Below are 17,766 nucleotides of genomic sequence, written 5' to 3' on the forward strand. Positions count from 1 at the left end.
CCAGAAACTCCCTCTGCTCATTAGCGTTGAAGAGTATTTCAGGAATGACAGGGTTCCTCCTCTGGGGGGACAGGCTGGCGGGGCAGGAGCCTGCTCTCACAAGGAGGCTGCTTTACTAAGGAGGGGGTCTGGGAGGCAGCCAAGTCAGCAAGCGAGAGGCCTCTGAGATTCTGGCTTCCAGGTCGGTGATGCTGCTGGGGATCTGAGGGGGAACCCGGCTCCTCTCCTTTGGGGTCTGTTGGTTAAAAATGCAACAGCATGCATTCACAGCACTTCAGTCATTTGAAAAACAAAACCTCCCCCAACTCTCCCCTGCCCAACTGTAGGAAAGAAGAAACTCTTTAAGCATTTATTTCTAGGTTTCTGCAGTGCTATTAAAGTTCAGTCAAATGGAAAACCTAACAACAGCCAGCCCCCAATTGTTAGGATGATCTCAAGAGACCCTGAACTGGATATTGCAAGTTGACATAAACTGAAATGAGCTGGACTTAAGCTGTTGGCTCAATCTCTCCACACCAACAGTCGCTGCTTTGTTCCACCTGGAGTGGTCCCATTGCCACCCCCTCGATGAGAGCTCTGGGCAGCAGCAGGGTGGTGGTTTTTTTTGGGAAGCTACTGGTTTTGCCATTTGCTTCCAGAATCACATAGACTATAACAAACTTTACATTAAACACTGTTTAGTCCTGAGTTGGGTGAAAGCCCGTGGAGGAGGGGCCGAGTTCCTTAGGACTCTTCCCTCCTTGGCGTGGTGTCATACATGGCCTTCGGCTTTCTCCTCTTCCATCGACTGACTTGCTGTTTCTTTTTCATTGGTGACCCCTTCTAAAGTCTTCTTGCCCATTGCTTTACTGGCCTCTTCCTGAGGAAGAAGTAAATCAAGAGGATTAGAGGAAAAAAGAAATGAAATGTCCAATTACTTCCTGGCTCCTCCAGACTGTCAGGTCAAACACAAGAGGGCATTACCGTGACTTTATTTAGATCGTGCAGGTGTGTAAGTCACGGCTCTGCTGCCATAGTTAGAGTGAGGGCTTTCACTTTTCTTTCGTTAAAGTGACTGGCTTGCCACAGGGACAGCTGTTTAACAGTCAAGTCCACATGACAAGGGGGTTTGAGCGGACGGTCAGCGCAGGACCAGAATACAACTTTGCTGCAGGGGAGGCTGACTGCTCCTATCCCATTCGCTAGGTTGGCTCCCAAGCCTCAAAGTAAAGGGCATGACGGCGGGGCTTCCCCATCAGAGCCCATTTCCCAGGAAAATTGAAGTCTCAACAAGCAGGTGTTGTTTGTTTTTTTAAAAAAAAATAATTAAAGCCTTAGTACATTTCTAGGGAATTAATTTCCCTCTTCTCTTGCATGGACATGCCAGGGCCTCACAACTACATGCCTTTGGGGAACAGAATAGTGGAACAGCTCTACTCTATTTCTGGATCCAAACCAGCCTCAATCAGACCTGAAATCATTTTCCCTATTCTTGTGCCTCTTAGGTTGTCTTCCTGTGCTTGTGTCCTATGCTGAACCTTCTTAGAACAAAAGTCAAGGGAGCAAGGTCAGTCAGTTCATGATCTACCTGAAGGCAAGTGGGTTCTGCACATACCTTTGCATCCTGCTCTGCAAACTTCTTGAACATGTTGGCATATATCCTGCGGTCCCGCTCATTGTGCTCCTTAGCCTTTTTTTGGCACATGGAGATCTGCAGTCTCGCGGCCTTATTCTGGGGGTTTACTTCCAGCACTTTCTCAAAGTCGCCCTTGGCTGACTCAAACTCATTCATGAGCAGCTGGGCTTCACCCCTCCTGTACAAGCCCTTCTCATTGGCACTGTCCAGTCCAAGGGCCTAGGGACAGATGGTCTATGTTTTAGAAAGGATGCATATACCTTGTGGGAATTTGGAGAGAAAGGTCTCTGGCCAAGGGAACTGGAAAAGGCATATTGAAAAGATCAGGCTCAAGGTAATTATATACTACTGATCAAAATATCCAAATTAATTTCTATATTTAATGCAATTTCTATAAAGGTTCCAAGGGGACTTGGGAGGAGGACTTTTGAAAAGTTCATATAAAGTCCAGTGGAAGAAGTAAATGACTAAGAATGGCAGAGAAAATTTTGGAAAAACAAAAATAATGAGGGGACTTGACCCACCAGAGAAAAATATATACTATTAAACTATTGAAACTATTAAAACAGTGTTAAGTACTCCACGGACAAACAGGTCAGTGGAAGAGAACAAGGCATTCAGAAACAGATTCATGTGTATGTATACAAAAAGATTTAATAATCACAAAGATGGTAATGTAAATCATGTAGGGAAAGGATTAACTTTGCAATAAATGGGGCCAAGACAGTGACTATCCATGTAGAAAATAAGTTAGATTCTTACCTCGTATCATAAGCACACAAATAAATTCTAGACCAACTAGATGCAAAACCCCCCCCATAAAATATAATAGGGTTATTTTTTTTTTAAAGTAAACCTAGTTGGAGTAGGTGTTTTAAGTACTGAACAGGGTTTTTTAAATTATTGTAGGATGGGGAAGACTTTTCTAAAAAGACAGATTTTACTATGAAATATTAAAACTTTCTTTTCAGAAAAAGATACCATCATCAAAGACAAATAAGTGAGAACAAGGTACCTACTGTCAGACAAAGGGTTAACAGTGATAATGTGAGGCTACCTCAATCAATAGAAAACAAATAATCTGGTGGAAAGATGTGAACAAGCAATTCAAAGAAGAAACACAAATGGCTAACAAGTCATGAAAAGATGTGCAACTTCATTGGTAACCAAGAAATAAAAATGAAAAGAATTTTTTGTTGCCAATACTACTGAGAAAAGAAACCGCTGATAATATTCAATAATATATGAAGTATTAAAATTTAAATATATTAAAATAACATCTTTTGAACCAGTATTTCCACTCCTAGGAATTTTATCCTAGAGAAATAATTCCACACATATGCAGAGAAACACTACATAATTTATAATATCAAAAACCTGGAAATCTACCAAAACGGTTTGGTTAAATAAATTATGATAGATGCATACAATTGATACTATATAGACTTTAAAAAGAATGAAGAAGAGTTATATGATGAACTGATAAGATGCAGAAAGATGTCCTTGTTTTATACATCTATACATTCTCATTAAAAAATATACATGTTACTATGTATGGAAAAACAAAAGGAAGATGTGTGGGAAATGAATGATTGTGGTCTTGGGAGAGGGTCAATGGAAATTTTATGAATGGACTCAGTTTCTTGTATGTTTCTGTAATGTCTGAATTTTGAATGACTTTATACTACTATAGTAAAGAAGCACAAAGTTTAAAAATGTAATTAATAATATTATTTTTTCAGGCAAAAATTTAGTATAACATGATAGGGAACACATCCACAAAACTCAAAATCTTAAATCTCAAAAATAATCTTACAAAGAAGGTATGAAATAGTTGCGTGTTATTCCTCTTTCCTTTGTCTGTCTTTAAGATATATCCAGTTACTAGCTTTTACCCACAGTATAATATACACTGTTCACTCTGAGACCAAATACCTAACACAATAGCATCAGCTAGTGTAGAAAAGAACAGAATCGTACACATGATACTGTTACTGGTCTTTTAGTACTTAGGTGCTGCTTAACATGTTAACAATAGAGATGTAATAAGGGATGCTGATGCTTTGTGGGTCTTGCAAATTATTTATGTATATTCCTAGTCAGTGAATAAATATGATTATAATAAAAAGTGACTTGTATATATCCCTGCATGAGCAGCCACAGTCTGTTCTTAAAATCCTAAAAGGCTTCAGTTAAATGTTCTTATTAAATTGTGTAATCTGGTACCAAATACCATCGACTTAAGGTCATGGATAAAAATTGCTTAATTTTATCAAAACCTTTACTCATAATGTATTATTATAAATAGTCTAGGCATTAGGAAAGTATGACTGTAGTAAAAAAAAAAAAAACCTTTCTGAATTTCCCAATTCTTACTGAGAAACAAATAATCCCAAACAAAACAAAGCAAAATGAAAAATCCAAAGCTTCGCTGAGAGGAAGCAGAAGACGACTGAGTACGAGGATGGAGAAAAAAGATCCGGACTATCTAACATTCATTCCACACGAAGACATTTTACCTTGTCACAGCATTCCACGGCTTTGGTGTATTCTCTAAGCTTCAGGTAGCACATGGCCAGGTTCAGGAAGGCAGCGAGTAGAAATGATTCAGAAGCTTTCGATTCCTTTTCTGATAAGCCATATTCCATCTCTAACCAGGACACTATCTTCCCATACTGAATCACCGCCTGCATGTACTTGCCTCCCTAACAGAGAAAAGCCAGTAATTACTTGCTGTACAGGCTCTGGAGCAGATACAAAGGAAGTGTAAGCTCAGCCCTCCCTGAGAAAAGCAAATCTGCAAAAGGAGACAACCACCTCGTACCAACCAAGGTATCTGATCATTTCCTTCTGTTCTCAGGAGGTGGCTCTCCAGGCAGCTTTCCCCCTTCCTTCTCAAGTTCCAGTGACCTCTGAGCTGGTGCAGGGCCGGGCACCGTAATGCTCTTGTCCAGCATTTACCATCTCACCCTTTTCAGAGGGGGCAGTTCTTTCAGCAGGTGGGCATCAAGGCTTTTGGGTTACATTCTTTGGTGCTAAAATTTACCAAACTTTCAAAGGGCTGGTGAGTAGCTGTAGACTATGTCACTAGTTTACTTGAAGGGAAGTTACTTTTCCCTTTTCTCCTCCTGACGATCAGCACTGCACAGCACACACTATATTTTGGCAAGTGCTAGTCCCAAACCCAGCAAATCTTATTTAAACCAGGGGTTGGCAAACGTTTCCTGTAAAGGGGCAGATAATATTTTAGGCTTTGCAGACAAAACAGTCTCTGTTGCAACTCTGTCCTTGGTAGTACAAAAGCAGCTACAGACAATATATAAATAAAGGGGCATGGCTGCATCTCAGTAGACCCTTACCTACAAAAACAGGCTGTGGTCTGCTAACCTCTGATCTATAGATAATGGGAATATACATAGTTGAAGAGCAGCCATCCAACATAAATAACTATAAAACATAAATCACACAGGTGTTAGTCACCTAACTACATGAGAAAGCTCTTTCTCTTAACCATATTTTTGCTCTCTTACCCGATTAGAATTCTAAAAATCGTGAATAAAAATTGTGTAATTAACTCACATGAATTATATCTGGTCTATACAAGAAATAATGGGCTGAAACAATGTGTTTGCTGCCATTTTAGGATGAATGAGAGGAGTGATAGCTGGTAAGTACACAAATAAGATGGGGGTACAGGTGAGGGGTCTCCTCTGCAGGAGGTGACCATAAGCTCGAAAACATGACACATCCCACCAGATGGAAGGATTGCAGCCAGACCCCTTAGGACATTAAATTCAATGTCTGACCAATGAACAGTGTTAAGATCATGTCACTAGGATTTACCATAGTCAAAGCAGGACATACACATCCGTGTAGAGTTATGTCTCCCCATGCACTCCAAACGTCACCCAATGACTAAGAAGAGAAAAATCACAGAGCAAGTCTACGAGAATGTTCCCGTTATAAAGGAATTCAGGTGGTTGGCATAAAAATGAGCTCCATCTGTAGAAAGGAAGCCCCAATGTCGATTTTTGGTGATAAGGATGGGGTAGACCAGTTCCAAGGAGAGGGCCTGGGTCTGAAGGTACAGATCTTCCTCAGCTTACAGTGGGGTCGCCTCCCAACACACCCCGGGCGAGCTGAAATGCATTTACTAGCCCTCACCTACTAAACAGTGTAACTTAGCCTGGCCTACCTTAAGTGTGATCAGAACACTGGCGTTAGCCTACAGTTGGGCAAAATCATCTAACAAAAAGCCTGTTTTAGGGCCTCCCTGGTGGCGCAGTGGTTGAGAGTCCGCCTGCCGATGCAGGGGATACGGGTTCGTGCCCCGGTCTGGGAGGATCCCATATGCCGCGGAGCGGCTGGGCCCGTGAGCCATGGCCGCTGAGCCTGCGCATCCGGAGCCTGTGCTCCGCAACGGGAGAGACCACGGCAGTGAGAGGCCCGCGTACCGCAAAAAAAAAAAAAAAAAAAAAAAAGCCTGTTTTATAATAAAGTGTTGACTATCTCATGTAATTTACTGAATACTGTCCTGAAAGTGAAAAACAGAATGGTTGTGTGGGTCCAGAATGGCTGTATCGGTTATTTGCCTCCGTGATTGCAGGGCCGGGAGCTGTGCTCACTGCCGCTGATTACATCACCAGCCCAGGAAAAGTCAAACCCCAAATTCAAAGTGTGGTTTCTACTGAATGTGTATAGCTTTCGCACCACTGTAAGTCAGGCGTTGTCTGTACTTATAGTTTGTCTTAGCCTTAGGCCCACTACTCAAGATTAAAGTCCTCACCAGTTTCAGGGTTGGGCATTTTCTGTCATTGTCTTTTCTCTTACTGGATTGTGAGCTCTTTGGGACAGGAAGCATGTCCTATCCCTTTTGGAATATCCAGGGTTTAACATAAGGAGGCCCTTAATGAAGGTGTGCTAAGTAAACATTAAGGTCAAAGGAATATAACTATGGAATCAAAAGTTTTTCAACCATTGGGAGCAAAATGGAGGCGTAGGTGAAAATAAGAGGTGCCACTTCATTTAGATTAGGTGAGGACAGGCATCTTCCCTGTTACGCCAAGTTTCTTCTTCCTCTCTCTCCTCCTCCATCTTTAGTGCTCCAATTACCTTTCTGACTATTTAATATATTGTCATAGAGAAAGAAAAGAAGAGTCAGGGAGGACAAAGATCCAGATCCTATCACTTCAGTAGGTTCTGACTATCAGGATGGTAAAGGCTATGGTTTCTAAAAAAAAAAAAAAAAAAACCCAAAGTATTAGACTTCGTAATACCTAAATGTTCCTTACCTTTACAGAGCATTTTAATTTTTTGATAGCCTTTTCTTATATAGTATATATAATTTTACTTATATCTCAACTTCTAATGAACAAAGACCTCTGTGTTATTTCTGCTGCTGATGTACTAAAACAGGAGTTCTCAACTACATCTGGCAATGTTTAGAGATGTTTTTTGTTGTCACAACTGGAGAATATGTGTGTACTACTGGCATCTAGTGGGTAGGGGCCAGGGATGCTGCTAAATGCACAGAACAGCCTCCTGCCAAACAGAACTTATACAGCCCCAAATGTCGATTGTGCTGAGGTTGAGAAATCCTGCTCTAAAAGAGTGAAGGAACAAGAAAGAGGGGAAGGTTTTTAGTTTTTTTAACCTAAAATCCTAGAGTCACAGACGACTTGTTTCTAAATCATAGCACTGGTTTCCTGGTTCAGTAATGGTGGTCAAAACATAGCAAAGCCTGGTTTGTCTGCAAAGGGTTCCATGGTTGAAGGACGATCCTTAACTAGCTTGCTTTAGAAATGCTTTTTTCCCCAAGGAGCACAAGGGGGCGCAAGAACCTCTTGGTTAGAAAGTGTCCTCAGCCTTACCACTCTGCCTCCAAGTCAGAAAAGAGAAACACGTGTGATACTTAATGCTCTTGTCCCGCAGAATGCTGTCAGCTATGAGGGCAAAAATCATGTCTGTTTAACTGACTTGCACAATGCCTGGCATAACGTCACGTTGTTAAACGTGCTTAATAATTATTTTCAGAGCCAAATGAAGAGAGTCCTCTCCTACCTTTCTTCTCTTTTGCGTTCAGAGGTTGATAGGAGTTTACACTCTAAACGCCAAAATCACTCCCATTTAAAGGCTTATTACAATTCTACCCTACTACGGGGAGAGACTTACCCACTTACGTGTAAACCAAACCGACAGGTCAATGAAAATGGAGCTCCAACGTGCGGGTGGCATGCAATGTACCCCATCTCTGCTCTGGCCCGCACACCCGGGCTCTGCGCTGCGCACAGGGCGCCAAGTCAAACACCCTGGAAACTCGAGGGCCAGGAAGGCAGCACGGCAGATTGAAACCTGCCCTGACATTTGAAAAGGGAATGTGTATAGGAACCCACCTACCAACCATTTCTGAAGTCTTACAGCTAAAACTAGGATCACTGCTGGGATCTTTTACCTAAAATTATTGAAGGTGCCTCCAGGGAAGTTCTGAGTAGTACAAAATGTTCAGAGACATTCTGGGGGAAAGGTCTTAGGTCAGTGGTTTTGAACCTTTCATTAATTTTCCCCCAATAAACTAATGTTTTGAAAGATTTTGTCTATCAAATTGCATGTTAAAAATAATATGTTCCATATGTGTGACTGCTGATCCAGATTTTATCCAAAGATCTGTAATTTTAAGAGGGTTCATAATATTATGAAATACACAAATCACTGTTGCAGTTATGATGCTAAGAAGCAACAAAGTTTAGTAACTGTACAGACAATTTAGCACTGCTTTCTGTTGCTAGTTGTAAATTCTGGCCATCTCTCTGTATATATTCAGGACACAGCTATATGACACGTGGCTTCGCAACATTATTTGAGTCATCAGCAACCAATTAGAGCTTCTGAATAGCCAAGCTGTTTTATTACACCGAGTTAATTCTAGTCAAATGCCAAAAGTCGCAACCCCCCTACCAAATGTTAATATTCTTTTCAGAGGTTTTGGGAAATATAAAAAATACCCTTAAAGACTTTTATGGACTCCAAGTAGATAGGAAAACATAGTTCAGGACCTATGGTCTTAAGTAATTTTACAGAAAATTTTCTTTTTGTTCTAGTGTATTAGGTATTTGGGTCTACAAATAACTCATCTGGAATCTACCTGAATAGTTACAGAGGTATCCAATACCTCAATTAGAATTTTAAAAAATCAAAATTGTTCTTGAGACTTCAGAAATGCACCGAATTTTAGGGCTGGAAGGAAACCTGGGAATCTTCTAATTTAACTCCCTCACTTTTCACATGAAAAAATAATCTCTTTGGACCATAAATGACTTTAAATCATTTGGAGCCATAAAGCCCAGTTTCCCCAATTCAGAGGTCATTCTGCCATATCCTAATGCTTTCTGGTGATCCATACATTATTTTAATATATGTAATAGTTATAAATAAATATAAATAATTATATATTAGCTACACCCACAGTAAGAAATGTTTTAAATTATGACCTAGTACGCACTCACACACAACTGAACAAAGTTTTGTGAAACGAAGTGTATCCTTACTACATAAGGCAATACACTTCCACTAAACTGATTTTATGACTCAATAATGGGGCTCCTCTCAAAGTTTAGAAAATAATAATCATACCTGTTGCCCTCTGGCTGTGTAATTCTATGTTGGTTATACAGTCTTACATAATTCTCTAGTTGTTTCATGTGGGTTAATATTGCCTCCCCTCCCTCCAGACAAGGCTGTCAACTCAAGGACATGTCTTACAGCAGGTTCTCCATGAAGACTTGTTGAAGTACACTGATGTATCACTGCTTTATAGACTGCTGAAAACATCATCTAATTGTTTTTTTTTTCCTCCTGGATCACAGCAGCAAGGAAAAAAAAGAAACCTTGACAAAACTCCCATTCTTTCTCTCATTCTCTTCTGCGCTAAGCCCTTTCTGCTTGATGTGGAGAAGGTATAATATTCGGCAATGGGGAAGCAATGGATAGTACGTTCTGATTAGAACTGAACAAAGCGCTGTTTCTTTTTTTTTTTTTTTTTTTGCGGTACGCGGGCCTCTCACTGTTGTAGCTTCTCCCGTTGCGGAGCGCAGGCTCCGGACGTGCAGGCTCAGCAGCCATGGATCACGGGCCCAGCCGCTCCGCGGCATGTGGGATCTTCCCAGACTGCGGCACGAACCCGTGTCCCCTGCATTGGCAGGCAGACTCTTAACCACTGTGCCACCAAGGAAGCCCCTGTTTCTTTTTTTATTGTATCTGGGGGTCTAAAATCTAAGTGAGGAAACAACACATTCCTAGATTACAAGAAAGTGTTTTCAAGAATCAATAAATGACAAATATCGTTCAGGAATTTCTGCTTTTTTCTCACAAAAGCAAGATCTAATGTCCAGGATCATCTTGGACATTAGAAGAAATTTATACTCTCCTCCTGCCAGTTCCTTTTGAAATCTGTGCATGATCTTTCCTTTTATCATGTACCTAAGTGACTTCTCCAAGACAGTGGAAAGGAAAATGATATGAAACTTAGCCCTTTGAATTCTACTAACAATTATTCCATTCATTCTTTGTTTCGTCCCACAAACACTTGTTGAGTGACCACTATGTACCAATCAAGATGCTTTAGGTCTTGAGTGATACATGGTGGGTGGGCAAGCCGGACCTGGTCTGACTTTGCAGAGGCTTACAATCTAGAGTAGAATGTGTACAAGAGGCTTTTGTATTCTTTTTGTCACATAATTCATTCTGTCTCACCATTTCTTATACTGAAAATGACAGACTTGTAAAAATTCAGGCTTATTCTTATCCAGAAGGGTATAGAATTCAGAATAGGGAATATCAGCACAATTAACTGATACTTGAATAAATTCTTTGAGATAGAAAGGATTGTACAAAGACTCACATACCTTGAAGTACACAGTTCCCTTCTCTTTGACAATGGCAGCCTGCTCCAATTTTTCTTTGGTATCCATCTCCCAGGATTCTTTGGCCTGTTGTATAAATGTGTGACAATGGTTAGATGAACAGAGAAGGAAAAAGCATCAGCTGATGTCCATAAGAAGAAACAATAGCTACTCCTAGAGGATACCCACACCCCCAAAACACACTGGCTTTTAAAACTGTGTGCCCTTGCCAATGCACTGCTAGGCTAGAACTCACTTTCCATGAGGACAAAGCTGTAGCTTGATCCATGCTGCTCAAGAGGGAGGTGCAGGCAGTAATACCGTAAGGAAGATGAACTGTTGAGCATCGTTAAAGAATGCACCTTTAGAATTATGAGGTGAGGCCACACAATGGAAGCTGGGGCCCCTTATCTCCCTCCTGCAAACTCTGCCGCTAAACTACTATTATAATTTAGGCAAGTTTCTCTCAAGCCTCAGTTTTTCAACTCTAAAATGGTAACACTACTGTAGTCAAGTCACAGTTGTATATTCATACACACTTTAAAAATTCCAGGTCATGTAGTTGTCTCTCCACTCTGAAACAACCAGACATAATAAAGCCTCCAAACTGTAGCAACTTGCACATGCGTACTTGGGGAATTTCAAGGAAAACATAATTGGGAGGATAGAGGTGATGCCAAGATGTAAACAAATGCTTTCATGATCACCTGCTAACTTATACTGTGTGTATCATTACTCCTCCCCCATTATAGATACGAATCCAGGGACAACTGCACTTTCATTATGAACAGCTGGATCATAAAGAGTCAACAGAACAATCTGGAGTCCTTTAGGGAAGATGACAATGGCTGTGTCAGTGCTATTTACTGCATAAGAATTATGAAGCTTAAGTGGGTAAATATGAAATTCTCTATTCAAAAGACAGTGGTATATATATCCCCTCCTTTTTAAAGTGAATAATGAGAGTTACTAGTCTTCCTGGCAACCCTATGTTGATTCTTAACAATTTAACTTTATTATTTAAAAATCTAATAACAAGCGTTCTGCATTTTTATATTGGGTTCAGTCTTTATTGATTATAAATCTATTCTTAGTATTACAAAACAGAAAATGAATTCATGTTGCCTCCATCACTGCCACACACTGTCACATGGTTTCAAATATAATCTCATAGCACCGTGGTCAGAAAAGATGCTTGATATGATTTCAATTTTCTTAAATTTACTGAGGCTTGCTTTGTGACCCAGCATGTGATCTATCCTGGAGAATGTTCCATGTGCACTTTTGAAAAGAATGTGTATTCTGCTGCTTTTGGATGGATTGCTCTATAAGTATCAATTAAGTCCATCTGGTCTACAGTGTCATTTAAGGCATGTGTTGCCTTACTGATTTTCTGTCTGGATGATCAGTCCATTGATCTAAGTGGGGTGTTAAAATCCCCCACTATTATTGTGTTACTGTCAATTTCTCCTTTTATGTCTGTTAACATCTGCCTTATATATTGAGGTGCTCCTATGCTGGATGCATATATATTTGCAATTCTTGTATCTTCTTCTTGGATTGATCACGTGGTTTCAAATACACCTAGCAGTGCAGCCTGGCCTACGCCCTTGCAGCCGTGACTGAGCACAGGCTCGCTGTGGCGTACTACCGTGAGGAGGCTCCTGAGTGTACAAGGTCCACTGGGCTGTGATGGGAAGGGGTGGGGGTTACTTTATTGCTAAAAATTATTTTCTCCCTCTTTAAAGATAAAAACCACTTTGTGCTGTGAAGACAGCTTTGGAGGATCAGTACTGAGCTAGCAGGACTTCAGAAGACGTTACCTGACAACAAGCAATGGTTGTGACAAGAGCATATGTTTGTTTTGGGGAAGGTGTTATGATTAGGAACATCACTGTTCGGGGAGGATCCCAAAGTTAGAGGCCTACAGGACAATGATTTCCTTTCTGAGTCTAATAACATAACAACAGTCACGTTTCCAGTCCAAAGCTTGAAGTATGGAACATGGAGGTAGCACTGTGGGGATGAAAAAGGTCTACAAGATGCAGTTCCTGAGGTTCTCGGGGAACGGCTGGGCTCTGGTGGCGCAGAGGATGTAGCTGGATGGGACAGCGTACCTAGCTCAGGCATATGCTCTGCGTTTGTCCAGGGAAGCTGCTGCTGGGAGCCTCCAGAGGCGGGTTTGAGATGGAAATACACTCAAGGAGGCGTGCCATTTCTGGAACCTGAGGCAAACGCTCTCTTTTTTTCTACTTGGACAGGTACAAAAAGAAAAAGTCTAGGGTTAGCAGGTTTGTTCCTTGTGTTCCTTGCCACAGAGCTTGGTGGCCCATGAAGCCCTTGCATTTTGGATGATAACTTGGAGCCACAGTGAAGGCCTCTTCACGACTCCTGTGAAGGGTATGATCCGTCCAGCCCTGGAAAACTGCACCCCACTCCCCCAAGGAGCTGCTTGGCAAGAACATGAACCTTTTTGTCTTCAACCCAGGAAAAAAAGTACAAAAAGAACAAGTCTAGGAACAAGTAAGGGAACAAGTCTTGGCTTCTACCAAAAAAAGTTAATTAAAAAAAAAAGGCTGACACATAGGAACAAAATAAGAACACTGAGCTCCTTGGTTGTGTATCAGCTGTGCTGTATCAGTTGTCCTGTGCTCTAGTAGCAGCGTCAGAGACAGGAGACAAACTTGGTCATGAAAAGCACAATATACAAACAAATACCATCTATCTATACCACCTGGTAATATAAGATACTAATTTACAAGAAGTGGATGGAGAAGAAATCTGTCATGATTTCAGAGAAGTTGGTATTTTCTCACCTTTTCGAAGCTCTTAAGTGTAACTTCATATATAAGCTCAGCATTAGGTTCAATGCCAAATTTAGGCTTCCCTGCCTCTCCAAAACCATATCTGAAATGGAGAGTAAAAAAATAAAACTTTAAAGAATTGGTGTATTTCCAGGCACCCCCTTCAGTATTTTGAGTCGTCACATCAGCATAGAGCTATCATTTGCAAACTACACACATCAAAGGCCCTGAAGACAAACCAGATGTTGATCAGAAGATATAGTGCCAAGTATCACTGCTGTGGTTTTTTTAAGAAACCAGGCTACAGTTAGTTTTCTTCTTCATATTCATATGTAATGCAACACCTGCACTCCTTGGGACAGCTTGCTTAATGTGATTTTAAATGTCACTGTCTCTTTTTCTGCTTGATTTTATATCCAGTTCTTTCTGTAAAACAGCCATTATTTGACTATAAGGGCTTTCCCTGAAGCTTTATCAGGACCCAGAGAAGACAGGCACTATAATCATTATAGTGCTGTTTGGGAGAGGTATGTTTTAAGAAGCTTTTAACTTTAAAGTGCTGTCCCCTTCCAAAAGTACCACTTCCAGTCAGATAAATGGGGGAAAGGTGCACACATCAGGAAGGATATACGTCCTCATAGTGTTTCTTCAAGACTTTCAGAAACCATACCAGAAAACAAATGTATACTCAAAAAGAACAGTCCCAGCAAACTCTAATACCTCATCAAGAGAAATACTCTGTACTGTATTCTCATAGCTCTCTGGCTATAACACTGTAAAACACTACACTTTTTAGCCAAAACTTACTGAATAAAATTACGGGGATATATAAATTTGTTTTTGGGGATCATTTAAAATTTTAACACATCCAAGGCATTCTAAGGAGCACACATCTACTAGAATGGAAATTCTGATGGAGCTTTGTCTGTCTGGCTCAGTGGTTTCCCAGCATGCAGAACAATGCCCAGCATATTAGGAAAACGTTCACCGGAATATACTCTGCTCCATCTGTTTCAAGCAAACTACTCTTTAATATATGGAATGGCACTGCAAAAATCTTAGTAAACTCAAACTCTCAGGCTATGGTTTGAAACCAGGCCAAAGCCAAGTTGATGTATTAATACCTTCAGTTTTCTCTGGGGCAAAAGGACTAGAGTGGGAACACTCATCTCTTGCTATTTGTACCACTTCTTTACTCCCTGCCTGAATTTTTCAGGAAGAAAATGCTTACTCATTTACCTCCCCTGTTACACAAGAAAATGGAAGCTGGAGCCAGAGAGAGGCACAGAGATGGAGTGAGAGCTGGTAGGAATGGGGTGTGGTAGTTTTAATAGCAGGGCAAAGGGTATCTTCAGCAAAGAAATAAAAGAGGACATAATTACCAGTGGCCAACTGTAGGAAGTGGTGACTAGTTTTCTACTTTGAGCTCTTAGACCGATATATCTGCTATTTTGTCTCTGCCATCTGGTAAATAAAAGAACATTCCTTAACTGATGGGAATCAGGTAGGCAGGTGAGTCCTCACTGAGCATGTGTTTACTGACAGCATGTTCTATTTGGAGCCCTGTGCTAAACAGGTACAAACCCAACAGATGCTCTGGCACTTGCCTTAGACCAGTGGCTCTCAAAAGGGGTTAAGCCCCTATCCCTATCAGGGACATCTAGCAATGTCTAGAGATTTGGGGTTTGTCACAACTAGGATGCTTCTGACTTCTGGTGGGTAGAGGTCAGGGACACTACCAAACATCTTAACAGTGCACAGGACAGCTCCCTGAGCCAAGAAATATCCAGCCCCAAATGTCAATAGTGCCGAGGATGAGAAGAGCTGCCTTACAACGCTTAAAAATAGGAGTTCCGTGGCTGGGGGCGAGGAGGGTGAGGGTTTGGGTCAAGGGCAGGCACCAAATTGTTCTGGTTATCATCAACGGGATTAAAGAATACTAAGGAAGGGTATGATTTCTACAGTCTTTCCTGGGTTCAAATGAAGAAACTCTGTGAAGACACATGTGGAACACATAATCCTGGGGAGGCGTAAGCTCATACCGAACTGTTTTGTGAGCATTTAACCTGACTTCCTATTTTACAGAAAGTTATCTCATTTATGCTGGATTAGGCTGGGCGAGGAGGGACCCAGGGCACACAAATTCATCTGACTGAAAGACAGAACGCCACAAGAGGAATTCTAGGCTTAACCAAAAGACAAGCTGGATTACAGTAACAGAAGGAATCCAGTATCAATGTTCTTAAACTGACAGGTGCCTGCAGAGAGCAGAGATACAAATAATGACTGCTAATGACCATTAAGCCTTTATGTGCATACAAGAAGCACTTGCACCTTGTATGCAACTGCTCTTACCAACTGCTTCCTTTTTACAGATGAAGAAACTGAGGCTCAGAGAGAAGTGCTTCCTGAGAATCACACAAAGAGGCAGTGGTAGAGCCAGGATTTAAATTCAGACTCTGTGTGTCCCAGAAAGTTGTTTAGTTTTTGACCCACACTGCCGCATAATTGAGATACTCTGGCTCTTGGCAGCCTATGTTTTTGTTTGGGGTTGGTGCAGGACAGAAGATAAGGAAGAAAAAAGAAAATAGCTAAAACTAGCCATATTTTACCTGAAACAAAAGAGCTTAATCAGTCACCGTATTTAAAACAATATTAAAGACATTGTCCTGATGAGAAGAGAGAAAATGGCTTCTCTGGAAGTGTTTTAGGAATTCCTTACTATGAAAACATCCTGCCAAGGAGTCTATCAGAATGAAAGAGAAGGTATATGCCCTGGGGTTTTTGGAGCATGAAATACAGATGACACTAAGAGTAAAACAGAACACATATTTGCAACAGCCATATTTATAGCCACACTCAAATGCAATGTATCTATAACTGGGACTCTGGTAAGACAAGCAAATTCACCGCACATGCTCACCGCATGCCCGGTGGGCAGGGATTCTCTATATACACAGATAATCTTACGCAGCACCCGTGTGGACAGTCTCCTGGTGTAGACTCTGCACTTTTAATGACTCCTCAACATACTAAGCAACATCTTGAAGAGAAAAGAACATGTTCCTTTCTAACTATGCTAAATTCTTTCCATAAAACATATGAAAAAACTTTTATATCTAGTAATTTATGAAAACTTGTCGACAACTTTTATGCCTGAAAAATCTACCATATGTTAAAATGGGGTTTCCCTTTCCTTATGGTCTGAGAGTAAAATGGAAGAGAGAGAGAATCATCACAACAGCAAAAATAGCTAACATACTAAGGGTTTGGCTGTGTCAGGCACTTTGCTACACTCTTTACATGCATTATCTCATTCAGTCCTCCACAACTTTGTATGGGAGATACCATTATCCCCATTTTACATAAAGGGAAACTAAGGCTTAGGAGAGTCGAGTACACAGCTGGTAAGTTGCATGTTTTTTTTTTTTAAATCACTAATCATACAACAATTTAAACTTGCAAGGAACTATTTGCATTAGTAAATATAAGGATAATTCCTGTTTCCCTTTGCCATTAAACTTGAGACATCTGTTCCCACAACTGGCTTGTCAGCTAGGTTAAAATGTTAATGAACCAATTCATATTATATGCTCACAATGTATAGAGAACTCATCCTCAAGGAACTTAGATCTGAAAACACATGGACATAAATACCACTCTGTTTATATGAGTTTAGAACTACTGTAACTTTGGAATGCTGGATTAAAAATAGTTAGATATTACTTGGATATGGAAGAGATAGCACCACCTGAATTAAAAAGTTCCTTATAGAAACAGATTCACCTAAGTGAACTACAAATACATAGTAAATGTAAATAAAACACACTAAGGTGGGAATATACTAGTTGAAAAAGGAATAAGAGAAAAAGAAGGTATTAAATAAAAGGTGCCTCAGTGAAAGCTCTAAAGGGCTCGAGGTGTAGAGCATTTTGCAAGGATTTTCAAGTGGGTAGTGGCATGACTAAAACATCACTTAAGAAATACGATTAATGGCTCAAGTGTTAGGGCAAAGGTAAATATGCCACTGGATTACGACCGAGGCTACACAAAGGCAAGCAACTGTACAAAAGGCACAATATTACCTATTGGTAAGTGCAGGTCATCAAGATTCTCAATAACTCAAAATCCTACTGACTGAAATCCAAGGATCCAGAGAGGGAGGAAACATGAGATAAGCAGATGCACTTTCACACAAACAGAATCAAAACACCCTGGTTTCTCTCAAGGGTCCACTTCTCAAGATAGAAGGGTTGGATTCATGGTATAATTTTAGATCTAAAAATAATACCAAACATGTTTTCACAAGAGAGACTGTTAGTGTCTGATAGTTCTAAGCTTGGTAGTGCTAATGGATATCCTTATGATGGGAAAAATTTAGGCAAAAATGAGTCATCTCTGCTGCCTTTAGATCCAGGAAGAACACTTTTTTTTCAGGGAGTCTGTATAA

At 40.6% G+C, this 17,766-nt stretch overlaps 1 protein-coding gene across 1 annotated transcript in view; it reads right to left on the reverse strand.

The window, feature by feature from the left end:
* Positions 1–686: 686 nt before the first annotated feature.
* The window catches only part of FKBP5 (FKBP prolyl isomerase 5), a gene marked incomplete at its 5' end in the record, with an annotated part of 55,222 nt that continues 38,142 nt past the window's right edge, over positions 687–17,766 (reverse strand). Inside the window, 5 exons of the mRNA XM_079713293.1 lie at positions 687–859; positions 1,595–1,834; positions 4,135–4,320; positions 10,516–10,599; positions 13,329–13,419. Of these exons, the coding sequence (XP_079569419.1) occupies positions 752–859; positions 1,595–1,834; positions 4,135–4,320; positions 10,516–10,599; positions 13,329–13,419 (709 nt within the window). The 3' untranslated portion in view covers positions 687–751. The remainder of the gene's footprint in view (positions 860–1,594; positions 1,835–4,134; positions 4,321–10,515; positions 10,600–13,328; positions 13,420–17,766) is intronic.

The sequence above is a fragment of the Hyperoodon ampullatus genome (genome assembly GCF_949752795.1).
Source record: "Hyperoodon ampullatus genome assembly, chromosome: 10".
In the NCBI taxonomy this organism is placed as follows: Eukaryota; Metazoa; Chordata; class Mammalia; order Artiodactyla; family Ziphiidae; genus Hyperoodon; species Hyperoodon ampullatus.